Source organism: Rhinolophus sinicus, chromosome 6 (genome assembly GCF_057876585.1).
Source record: "Rhinolophus sinicus isolate RSI-liver-muscle chromosome 6, RSI-T2T, whole genome shotgun sequence".
In the NCBI taxonomy this organism is placed as follows: Eukaryota; Metazoa; Chordata; class Mammalia; order Chiroptera; family Rhinolophidae; genus Rhinolophus; species Rhinolophus sinicus.
The window spans coordinates 31,631,063-31,644,792 of NC_142506.1; the positions used below are offsets into that span (position 1 = coordinate 31,631,063).

General features: G+C 34.6%; 1 protein-coding gene across 8 annotated transcripts in view; it reads right to left on the minus strand.

Moving 5' to 3' along the window:
• Nucleotides 1–13,730, minus strand: part of VPS13B (vacuolar protein sorting 13 homolog B) — a 735,829-nt gene that overhangs the window by 277,165 nt on the left and 444,934 nt on the right. For all 8 annotated transcript variants that reach the window (XM_074316465.2, XM_019757646.3, XM_019757649.3 and 5 more), the window contains exons 32-33: nt 5,199–5,325; nt 2,965–3,108 (exon numbers count right to left, since the gene is read on the minus strand). In XM_074316465.2, the coding sequence (XP_074172566.2) occupies nt 2,965–3,108; nt 5,199–5,325 (271 nt within the window). The remainder of the gene's footprint in view (nt 1–2,964; nt 3,109–5,198; nt 5,326–13,730) is intronic.

The following is a 13,730-nucleotide window of genomic DNA, read 5'->3' on the forward strand; positions in this document are numbered from 1 at the left end:
GGACAGGCCATGACTACAGTATAAGAACTGTGCGAGGGCTGTCCCCATGAACTGGAATTTGCCCAAGTGAGTTCTGGTACCTGTGGAGACCACCCTTTGAATATGCCACTTGTGAGGTAATCGAGTGGTGCTCTGGTGTAATCTGAAGCTGTCCAATAGGTGTTTATTCTGTGGCCTCTTGAGAGCAGCTCCGGTGTAGGCCAACGTCAGCCGCTGCCTGTGACCATGCCCGGCATTACCTGGTAAGAGCTACAGTGATTCTCAGTTGATAGCTGCCTGTGTTGGAACTGGTAGAGCATGGGAGCAACCTACATTGGGAATCCAGGTGAGCTACCACTATTATTGAGCCTGGGGCAGCTCAGCAAAAGGGATAGGGCACCCTGAGATCTGCCCCTCACCTGCTGGGAGCCCATAAAGCTCAGCTGTCATAAGAGCCTCCAGAGGTACGTGAGTTGGAAGGGGCAGGGTCTCAGGGAGCCAGGAGGCTAGAGCTAGCAGAGTTAACCAGGTTAATACAGTTTCAGATTTGGCCTTGTGGGGGGATGACTCAACACAGGGACAATGACAGTTGTCCCTCCAGCCCTCATCTTGAAGCCACACAACTCAAGTCTCTCCTTGTATATCTCCGGCCCCTCCCGAGCTGCCGTCCCTCCACCAGAGCACATAGTGAGTGCCTGGGAGTGAGAGAGTATATGTGCGGGCCCTTTAAGAGGAAGTCTGGGTTCCCAGCAGCCATCTGTCTCATCCTGATGAATGGAATCCCTAATGATTTTCACAACCAGATGTTGTGGGGCTCCTCTTCTCAGCACTGATGCTCTGGGCTAGGGAGCCTGGTGTGGGACTGGGACTCCCAGCTTTTCAGGTGAGACCTCTACAGCTGAATTATCCCTCCTGATTCTCAATTGCCCCACGTGGGTGTGGGACAGCCCCTTTTCCATCTCTGCCCCTCCTACCTGTCTCAATGTGGCTTCTTCTTTATATACTTAAAAGGACTTCTGTTCAGCTAGTTTTCACGTGGTGCTCCAGGTTGTTCTATAATTTGGTTGTAACTTTAATGTGGTCATGGAAGGAGGTATGCACAGCATTTACCTACACCACCATCTTGAGTGGAACCTCTGAAAGTCTTTTTTCATTACTGACATTTTCACAGACACACCCCAGTGAGGCTGTGGGGGACAGGGCCAAATTGTCCTTCTTCATTAGTCTGTACAATTTTTTTATAGTGTGGTAAAATATGCATAAAATAAAATGTACAGTCTTAATTACTTTTCAGTGTATTGTATTTAAATATCTCCAAGAAGGAACAAAGGGCCACAGACACGTTTTTTAAAAAGCAAACACAATGCTTAGCTCATTTATGAAACTATGAGGGATGAGTCAACATCCAGGTAAGGGTCATTAGTAATCTAACTCTAAGTGTCCCTTCATTTATTGAAATCAGATCCTACTAATAGATATTAGAAGATAGGTAAATAGTTAAGAATTGACTTGCCAAGTTGTATAAATTCCTAAAACACATCAAAAATCTGAGATGTCACTGATGTTAGAGATTCATAAAAATGTTAGAGGCACAAATAATATAGGAATGTAAAATGCTGTTTCCAACCTAACTTGCTTCAAGGACTTCATCAAAAATCCCATGGGGAGATATTTTTTGCTCTGCTTATTTTCAAGTCATATAATTATATTTTTATGGATTGTCTAATCTATATTGGAAAAAAAGTCAATATTTTGAAGAATACATATATATATATATATATATATATATATATATATATATATATATATATATATATGGCTTCATAGTCCTTTTTAAAAAGATACTGAGCAAACAGAAATTATGGGTGGTAAAAGATACAGTTAGAGAATCTTCATTTACAGAAGTTAAAGGCTTTATCATTTTTAAACGTTTTTTTAAAATAAAGAAGACTGAGAGACTAATGTAACTCTCCAGGTCCAGCACGCTTATAGTATATGAACTATGTCAGAATGGAAAGAACACAGAATTGAAAGACCTAAATTCCAATCTCACATTCACAATTTTCAGCCAAGTGTGTGATTTCAGGCAGGTCACTCACTGTCTCTGAGCTCCAAGATCCCAATCTGTAAAATGGTGATAATGCCCATCTCTACCTCACATGGCAGCTATGATAACATGCTTGAAGATAGTACTTAACTTACATTAAAATACCTGGCACATTGCCCAGCATCAAGTGGCTCTCAGTAAATATCTCTTCCTTCCCTTCTTTTTTAATAAAGAGAACTTAGAGCATTTTGCATAACTCATGACAAAAATAAAGCAACGTCCTTTTCACAGATAAATGGTTTCTTAACTTGAGTTTTACTGTAACTACAGATATGATCATAGAACTATGGAAAAAAAGGCAAAGAAAACATATCTTGAGAAGCATCTAACAAGCAGCTTTCTTTGTTTCATGCTGACATGCTTTGTGGTTACAATGCAGGCATCCAATGAACACCAGATCAGAATTAAAATTCTAGGCAGGCTTTCAACTTTTATGATTGTATCCATTCTTCACTGAGCATGGCAAACGCACGTTTTAGAAGTTACTTACTAAAGATATTCCCATAGTACTCTTAAGAGTTCATTTCCAAAAAGAGGCCCTATCCCTTTAATATATCTGAGTAAGTAAAAGCTATCCCAGGTTTCTTGCATTGTACTTTAAAAATTGCAGCAGGGTAATAAAATCATGTTTTTTACAGAGGCTTTTCTAAGGCTAGGCCACAGCAGAACTGCAAAGGTGCATGATGAATTATAGGAAAAAAGACCAAACAAATTTCAAAACTAAAGAATACCAATCCAAAATGATTTATGACCACATTTTCAATAAAATTAAATATAGAATAATTAGCAGAAAGCATTTAATTTAATTTAGTTTTCCTATTATAAATGTAAAGTTGGCATAACTGCAGCAAGCCTAATCAAAATCAGGTAATAGTTACCTCTGTGGCCTTGCTTGATGGTTCCAGTCCAGTCATATTTGCTACTATTAACTGATGTAAGAGTTGAACTTGAGCCACACTTAGGAAGAAGTCCAGGTTTGTGGTTATATTCACTTCCAAGGAATGGCCACACACTAAAATCTCCTGAAAGAAAAAAAAAAGGTTGAATATAGATAAAGAAACATGATAGCCATTCGATGATAATTTATCATTCTTTTTTTGACCCTATGTTGATGAATTTTCCTGGGACTCAAGTTCATTTGTTAATGAGAATAGCAGAAATGGTGAGCACAGCCACTCGACACAGTATAATGGATTAATTTAATAAACATTTATGAGGGCCTGCTGTGAGCCAGGCTATGTGCTAGTTATAGGGCAACAAACTAACAATAAGAATTTTTCACCATTTCGTATACATCTGGCTTTTTCATATCCCAAACTATGATCATTATTTTAATATATAATCAATGATGTAATTCCTCAGCCCAGTCTTGTTCATTCATTCAAACCTACAAATATTTACTGAGCATCTCCTAATTACCATGCACTACCCTAGAGTGCTTGGAATGTAACAAAGAACATTGGCCTTGAAGGACAACCTGCTCTTGAGAAGGTTACAATCTGGTTGGGCCGACAGATGTAAACAGGCAATTGTAGGTCGGCAATTACAATCACAAGTGGTATGGCCTGAGTATTCTCCAAAGGATACACTCCGAATGATTTATAACAAAACAGAGGGCTGAAGCCAAAAATAGCTAGACTAATTAATTTCACTTCTTCAAACTGCTAAAATCTTGGCAGCATTGGTAGATAGATGTCCACTACTTAACTGGTGCTGTTCTGCATAACTGAGTCACTTGAACATTCATCACTGGAAAACCATTCAGTGAAGGAAAACAGAAATGAAAAACAATCCAGAAGCCTCACTTAATAAGCAGAAGTCCTGATTCTTGTCATGAAGTGCATGTGGACAATGTTCAAATGCTTGGAAAAGTCCAAAACAACCTTCTCCTTATTAGTGTCATCCAAGGGAATGGATTAAAGGAGACTGATGACTGGTCCAAATACAAACTACACAGCTTAGAGCAGGTTTTAATAAAACCATAAAGAACAGTAGGTAGGAAATGATTATCTACCACACCCCCCTTTTTATTGGTTAAATAACCATTTCCCCCACAAGATTTCTGTGTTTATGCATTATAGTTAGAATTCTCATTTAATTCCTCAAGTAAATGATGAAAATAAATATATTCATGTATTTTAAACCAATTGTGTTACTAAGTAACTGTAAGATATTAGCAGACTTACTCGTTATATACCTTTTGTGGATATAAGATACCATGCCTAACCTAACTTTCCCTGTAGGGCTATTAAAACATCAGATAAGAACATATAAAAAAATACTGTTTTTTGTTTTTTTATTTAAATAAGAAATGTAAAGTTTTATAAGCTTGGATTATTATATTTAACTTGTACTTAATTAGTTTGAACTTTTCATAACAACTGTCTGTAACTTTGATTCAAAAGTTTATTAAGTTTTTAGTATAACAAATTTCTATGAAGAATTTTTTTAAATTATGATGAATCACATTTTTATTACATTTCTACTCTAGGCAGGGAGGCACTGATATCGTAGTGATCAGACTTGAAACCAGATCTACCACTAACTGGCTAATAACATGGATCAAATTCCTTAATTTCTTTTGATCTCAGTTTCCTCATCTATAAACTATGGAGACTAATAATATCTATCTCATTAGGAAGCTGTGAAGACTAAATGAGCTGTTCCAGGTAGAACTCTTCTGTAAGGTAACCCATGTGAGAACTCTAAGTTATTTGTCAGGATTACGGTTGCTTTCATTACAAAGAGGTTGTAGAGGTTGTGTATGGTCTGGAACCAGACCAGATGGGTTCATACCATGCTCGGCTACTTATTGTTATGAAAATGTGGACAGGTTATTGGGGTTAGCCTTTCTATGCTTCAGTTTCCTCATGTGTAAAATGAGCAGAGAAGGAGAAACTAATAGGATTATTATGAGGATTAAATGAGTTATAACATAAAAAACAATAGCTGAACAGTACTAGAACATGCTCAATAATTATTAGTCACAACAGTAACTTATTAACAATAAGCTAATTTGATAGTCTATGCACTGGAACCATGAAAATCCTAACATACAAAGAGGAGCTGCTCCATTATTTAGACGAAAATGAAACCTAAATTAAGTTCTAACCTCAGTATGTATATTTTCTGGAGAAATTATTTTGGTGAAAATGATGGCAGGTGCTCCAGTTATTCGGACAGAAAAATCTGTTAAAATGGGAGTCAAAATTGCTCTTCTTTCTTGATGCCGCCGTATGCTAAAAAAATAAAGTACAAAACTATTAGCCATTTCATTTATTTGAAGAACATTTTTCATTAAATTTGTACAAGTCTTTGTACTATAAACATGTATGACAAAATCACATTATTTTGAGAGTGCCTATTGGCATATTTTATAGTCATAGTTCTGTAACTTCAGTACTTAACTTCAGAGTTATAAAAGACACCAAATTTAAAAAAATCACTGAGAAATTCAGATGTAATTAATTACTTTCATATTAGTCACATCCTAGCACCTTTCAACAAATTGTTTTGAATTCCTTTTGTTCTTGCAAATAGCTTAGTATCTCTTTTGTTACCAACAATAATCTCACTACTTTGTGATAACTTTTGATTTCCTATTTTTAATATCTCTGACTTTCTAATTTACAACTACCATCTTTTCAAACTCATTAGGTTCACAAGCATATACTTTTAATCTTTGACCTTTCTTTTTTTAAGCTCTAAGAACCATCATCTGAGCGCACAGATTATTACTCCCTAAATAGTTCGTGAAATGGCTTTTGTGACTTTGATACTGCATGCTTCTTCACAACAACCCAGTAGGTAAAGCAAGGATCATCATTAGCCTCAAATTACTAATAAGGAAAGGAGGTTCAGGGACTAGGGTAAGCCACCCATTGGGAACAGAATTTCCACAATTGGTCCTGGAGGGCAAGTTGATACCAGAGTAGTATTTGGCCTCTATTTTAATTTTTCTTTATACATTCTCACTTTGATTAGTTATTTAGCATGGTATTTCTACACTACATTCAAAATTGCTAATAATTTCAAAGGAAGTATTGCATATATGGTGAAAGATGAAACTGGAAAACAATATTGAGAAACCAAAGCTTGTGCTAATACAGATCCTCAGGTCTACTAATCATACTCTCAGTTTTCATTTTATGAAATGATACAATTGTATGTTTAACTAGCAAGCCATACCTCAAAAGTTCCTTGGAAGCACTAATTTAATATTCCTTATAAATATGTCCCTATTATTCATTTATAGTATAAAATGATCAAGTTGAGATCAGAGATTGGCCTAAATTGTCTTGCGAAAAAGCCCAGATAAAACTCAAGTCTTCCTACATGCTTTTGCAGCAGAGTAGTCTAGAGAGTACTAGTATCTTTTGTTGAACTTTGCAGTGAGCAGAGCTTTATATGGTGCTTGCCAAAAAAGCAAATTGGATCATCTGGTTCTGTGACACACAGGTATTGGATTTCAAGCAAGTCAATTTTAAAGAATTAAGAGATCTGGTGAATAGAGGGTAACAGGAAAAAGTATTAAATCTGTGCATACAGAGAAAAGTTTGAGATCCTGAGCGACACCATAATTATAACCTAATAGCTCAAATTCCATAAAATGACCAATGTGAGAAACAATGTGATATACTATCATAGGGGAGTGCTAAAATATACCTTTTATTAAAAATACCTTAAACTGGGAAATATGAAAGGGAACCAAATAAGAGCAAACATTAACTAAAGCACTGATGGAAAAAAAGCTTTTCCATATCATAAGTTTTTCCCCATTATGAGATGAATTAAATCAGTTATATAACATAAGAAAGACCTATGACTTTAGAGGTAAAAAGAAAAATTTAAAAAGTCAACAGTCCTATAAAACCATAACTTCTCTGGTATATAGTGTAAACTTTTGTGTTTTTCTCTGGTTAGTATTTGAGGTGATGATATACATTTTAAAAATCAGTCTTTTTAGATTCAACTATTTTGAAGGATGAACTCTAAAGAAAATAGTAACATTGAAAAAATAACCTCAACAAGAATTAATTTCTGCCAACATTTTACTAGATAATAATCTAGGGTTTAAAATAACAAAAGACAGAAACAAAACTCAAAGTATTAACTCATATTGTTAAGGACTTCAGGGTCTTAACCACCTCAATAAATCAAGGGAATAAAGACCACAGGATAATTCTTACATCCCTGATGGCAAGGATTTTAATATCATCTACTTATCTATATCTGGGGCTCTTAAAGGGCCAGAAAAATATCTGCCCATCAGACACAGGGAAGAACCAGGAAGTTTGCCTCTCTAGGCAAGAGAGCTTATAGAAAAAAATAGAGATCTCCCTGGAAAATGAAAAATAATGGGAAATCCTTCATTTATGTTTCCTAGCTGTAATTTATACTACCTATGTTGGTTCAAAAATACCCATTCTGAATTATTTACATGAAACTAGCATCAGATCTTTGATAACCTTGGGGCATCTATCAGAAAGAAATGCAAAACCTCTGGAAAACATTCCCTCAAACTGACAAAAAGGATTCTTAGAAACAAAGACCACTGAAGATAAGCTCTAATAAATCAGAGATCATTTTATATACTCCATAAAAAATTATTCTTTATTACCAAGAAAATTCAACCCTATTGTCAAATTCATCATTGAGAACTTTTGATAATGAACAATAAAATAAGTTTACAACTGTTAAAGACATATAGGATGGAACAAAAAGCATCAAGAAAAAAACCCAAAGTACTATCAAAAAAGGCAAAACAGATTTGAAAAACAACTAAATAGGATTTCCAGAAATAAAAAATACAGCTACTAAAATTAAATACATAATAGATGGATAAAAAACATTTTATATTTGCTTAAGAAATACAGTAAACCAGAAAAATTAGTAAACCAGAATTTAAGATTTGAAAAAATTACAGGAATGTTCTAAAGTAAATTTTAAAATACAAAGTCTAAAATAGAAGTTAAGAGACATAGAAGGGCAATTCTGACATATAGGTAAAATTGGAAATCCAAAATGAAAGAACAGAAAGAAAGGAAAAGGGACAATAGTAAAGAGAGAATGGCTGAGAATTCTCCAGAATGGATGAAATATAGGAATACACAGATTTAGGAAGCACAATGAGCCCTGGTTCACATGAATACAATAAAATCCACCACTAGATACAACTTGCTAAAACAGTAACCACCTATGATAGACAAAAGAGATTAAAATCAGCTAGAGAAAACAAATTATCTATTGCATGTTATGGCATATGGGGTTATGGCATATGGGGTTAGGAAGGTTGTGGAAGAAATATTTCTCTGATATACTCTAACAATAATTTAATATATATCTCTACACTGTCCACAGAAACAAAGAAATGGTACAGTGATTTGCACCTATATCATGTAATATAGAGGATTAAGCCCACAGAAACTTATAAAACTCTATCTGAGGATAAAAAAAAATCAACAATCATGAAATGCTAATTGAATAACAGGAAAGTAATCATATGTGTTGACAATAGCTATTCTGTTAAGCTCTGGGAGTAGTAGATTGTAAATAAGGAAAAGTACAGTTCTCTGAAATTGTTACTAAGCAAGAAGACATAATTATATGCCACACACACTCATGCAAATACATGTTTAGGAAGGCTGTGGTCATTTTTCTTGGGCTCAGCATATTTATGCTAAGGTTCTTCTGCCCACCTTCCATACATACATTTTGGTATGACTTTGTGGGAAATATTAAAGCAGTTTAAGAACCATACTTCAAAAATCACATAATATAAAAGACTGGGAAAAATGGTACTAAGGTTTCCAAAATATTCCTCTAAAATAATAGAATTAAAAAAGGCTAGTTGGTCTGTGGTCACACAGAACAGTTATTATGCAACATGAAGACTTTCTTGGTATGGAATTACAGCTGAGCTTCAGCAAGAAGATACTTGAGGAGAAGATACTTGGGACTTGTTGAGGAAATTAAGTGAGATAATCCCTTATAATGAATATACCTAAATATGAAAAACACTAATATTCACAAACATTTATTATAAACAATCTGCTACTTGGAAAACAGTTATAATTTGCTTAACTATACTCATTTGTAGAAATTCCTCCTATTTTTAGATAAAGATAATTTGTAGTCTCTAACAACTTTAAAAAGCAAATACTTACTTCAGAGTTTATACCCATTGTGTTTTTTATCCCCCAAGAACTATCCAGTGTCTTTCTAATGCAATTAAAATAAAATCCAAACTTTCTCTGACCTACTACACCATTCATAATTTTGTCCTTTCATACCCAAAACTTCATTTGTTATTTCTCTCCTCCCAGCCAGGTGTGATCCTTAAATGTGCCAAACTCATTCCTATTCAAGGGTCTCAGAACACTCCTGGCAGAAACACTCCAGGCGTATTTCCATGGAGAGCTCATTCTTGGCCTTCAGGTATTAGAATAAGGCTTCCCTGAGCCCTAATCTATCTCCCAGTCGCCCTTATCACATTGTACTGTCATATTATTTTCATAGCATTTATTACTCTGAAATTTTGAGAACATGGACTGAAAGTCCACTATCATGTCAGGCCCTCAGCTACGTGCTGGTAATACAATGACAAAGATGGAATCATGGAGCTCAGTTTAGCAGAAAAAATAACTACACAAAATAATCATAAGGTAGGACTAGTACTTATGATTATTTTGTGTAGTTATTTTTATACCATCAACACACAATTTCTAATGTCATTTTCTCTGAGAAACTTTTAGCAATCCCTTGGTTTCTCCCTCCTCCATGAAGTTTACTTTGAAGTTTTTTCCTCTTGGGAAAAGAGTTGTCGAGTAGAATCAGATACAGGAGTCCCAGACCACAGATATAAACAACTGGAAACTATAACCAAAGCTATTATTCATTGAACATCTCAGTAAAATTGAATTAAGTGGATATTTCAATAGACATGCTCATAAGACTTTCTTTAGAGTCTATAATAAATGTAGCACTTGTGATCTCCATCATAAATATATTAACCATAGTTTCGGATTTATTATTTTGTTTGTTTAGGGGAGGGATATTTTTTGTTTGGTTTTTTTTTTGTAAAGAATTTTAACATTATTTAATTCTGCCAAACTAAATTAGTACTATCATTTTATTTAAATGTACCCTAAAAAGCACCCTCATTTTAGGTTGTAGTTCCCATAGCATTGATCACAGATGTTTTATATATCTTTACAAATTAACTTCTTGAGTAAGTGTAGAACCTTGAGATAAAAGATTAGGTCCCCTACTGAATGTTTCCACACCTCTCTGTACTTTTCCCTTCATACCCAGTTCCCAGGTACCTTAAGAGAAGGAGAAATCATATACTCTCATGTAAAGCCGCAATAAAGTTTAAGGGAATTACTATAAAATCATACAATTCTAGTAGCCTTCTCTACCTGTGCAAAGTTATCACACTATTATAGACTTAGTGTGGTGATCACATCATAACATATACAAATGTTGAATCATTATGTGTATACTTGGAACTAACATAATATTGTATACCAACTACAATAAGAAAATAAAAGAAAATAAAAATAAAAATAGCACATTGGAAACCAAATAAATAAATAAAATAAAATAATAAAAAGATTATCTCTTTTTAAAAAATCATACAGTTCAAGTAGGTTTTGGTCACTCCAGGCATTAACCTACGAGCTATGTGAATTAGACTAACTTCTATAATTCTGCTTAGGCATTAGGTTGACATCCTCACAAATTAATAAGACAAAAGTCTTATTAATGGTATGGAAGTAGATCTTCTGCTGGTTTTGATGGTTTTCAGGTTGAACAATAAGAACAAAGAAAATGCTTCATTCTACTTTGCTATTAACGATTTCAGGTAAATTCTGGGAAAAGCTCATGTTTGATTAATCACAAATCAAAATATGCAAGGGCTCCTGTGAATATTTGGGTAATACTACACTTCAAACAAAATACAAATCAAAGATCAAAACACAGATGGAATAGTCACAATCTCTCAGGATTAAGGTCAATAATATATGCTTCAGGCACTTTAGTATCAACCCAAAAGCAATGTTACCAGTCCTGTAAAGCACAGGACTGTGCCAAATTCAAATTTAGCTTGCTAAGCAAACACCAATGATTTAACAAATCTTATGTGGGGGGAAAAGGCCTGCAGAATACAATATACAATTTGGTACATGTGCATCAAAATATTTAAACAAATGAATAGCTGCAAATACTTCTCTGACAATGAAGTTTGAACATAAATTACTCAAGGAAATCAAACACAGGTAGTGATAGGGCCAAATAAAAGTACTGCGATAAAAACTAAATGATTTATTATTCATGTATAATTTTAAAATCTATTCAAATTATATATTTCAATACTATAAACAAGAAAATTATATTAATATTAACTTGGAGAATTAAGTCTTACTAGTATTTTCAGGAAATTAAAAAATAAACTTTCTACCCCCCACCCCATATCACTATGTAAAAAAAACCCAAAAAACAGCAAAAGTGATTTGAATGTGTAACCTGCATATGGCAGACATCAGTACAGGTTATTTTAGTTCTCAGCACTTCATTTCCTCAGATTATAAAATAAGCCCAGATGTAGTAAAAGTGGTTGCTAAGAGGAAAAGAAAAAAAGTGATTAACTAACAATGAATTTTAGTATAAATGTAAGGGGTCAGAGCATTGAGCAGAAGAAAAGTAGTTGACAAAGAGGAAGCAAACCAGGGTTTTACACTTAACTCTATTTTTAAGTGCCATTGGACAAGCCAAGAATCCTCCTCACTTAGCTTCTTGTACTGGCTTTGTTCTGTAACAACTTGCTAATAAGAATGGTTCAGAGTTTAGAGAGGAATTTGTATGAGATTTGGAAGGTGTAAAGGAAATAGTAGCCAATATACTCTGAAAGTCATACTGTTTTAAATGCAGTGAAATTCCGATGCAGAGGTGCTGACAGATTCCAGCTCGTCCTCACTCTTCCAAGCTTTATGATGAGCTCTTCTTGTTGACCATTGGCTGTGCTGACCAACAGCCACTGTAGGCTCACCCATGACACAGTCACCCCCATGGATTGCTCTACCAGCCTGGAGTCCCCTCCAGCTGCTGGACATGCCTGGCTTCCAAGATTCCCTGGGGAGCCACAAATTTTTTACCTAGGTCACGTTATCAAGTGACATTTCTCTCATCCACCATCTCCCTCTCTTAGACCTTTCCTTCCCAGCTTCTTCCATAATTGGATAAGGTCTTATTCCTAGAAGAAATTTTTATGCTGTAACACTTATGGTTCTGCTGAGCTGACTGAACCTTGATGTAACCCCCCAGCTGAAAAATTAAGACTTTGGAAGCAGAGATCTACACATTTTAGAATTTGATGATTCTTTATGCTTAACTTCCCTGCTCCCTAACATACACACATAGATGCATTATGATTAAAGACAAAATCTTACTAATATACTCAGGAGGCATAAATTAAAACAATTAAAGGTTGACATTTAACACTGGTCAGGGGAGGGAACAAATTATTCTTCACTGGGTATCTCTTTTACCTGTAATACTTAATGAAAAACAAAAGTATAATTATACCAAGGATCTGTTTTTCTGTCAAGATTAATCAGAACTAAGCTATATCAGATGTAACATTTCTTGTCTCATTTAAAGACATTTATCAGAATTACTTCATCAGAAATACTAATTCAAAGTCACTTGATTTGTTAGCTCTACTTAATCATTAATCATTTAGTGTTTCATTAATTTACTCAAATCTTTATTAAGCATCTATTATGTGCCAAGCATGATATTATGTGGTAGGTATTCAGAAGTGAATAAAACATGTCACATTTTCATACTCTTGGCCTTTTGATCTACCACTTTCTTAGTTCAAAATGCTCTCTCCCCTCGCCTGCCACTCATCCTCTGTGGAAACAAACTCAGAAGCCCTGTACTCTGTGAAACCTTCCCTGACAACCCACCCATAGAGTTAATCATTCAGTTCTTTCTTTAAATTTTCTTTTTGTACCTATGCCAATTTTAGGTTAATTTGTTTTGTTTATGTGTCTGTCACATTTATTAGCCTGAGATGTCCCAAGTACATGGACTGTGTCTATCCTGATTTTAATGTGGCTCTTCTATAATCCTAAGTATCCTATAATTATGTCTATCATAGCACTATCCACACTGAACTCTAATAGTTAATTAACTAGCTTGTCTTTTTGAATAGATACTGAGCTCTGTAAGAGATAGACACATATTAGAAGTTATTTCATCTTGTTTCTCTAGGGTAAAAGACATTCTACAGCATATACTGAATGTTGAAATGTCTGTTAATTTTTGAAAAGGGTGCCAAGAACATTCAATGGGGAAACAATAGTCTATTCAACAACTGGTACTTGGACAACTGGATATCCAGATGCAAAAGAATAAGGTTGGATAGATAAAACACAACAAGAACAAAACCTTACTACAAGAGCTAAACCAATAAAATTCTCAGAATAAAACATGGGAATAAAATCATCAATGGATTCTTAGGTATTACACTAAAAGCACGAACAACAACAGGGAAAAAAAAGATCAATTAGAATTCATCAAATTAAAAAAAAATGAGCAAAGGACTTGAATAACCATTTTTCTGAAGAAGATATAA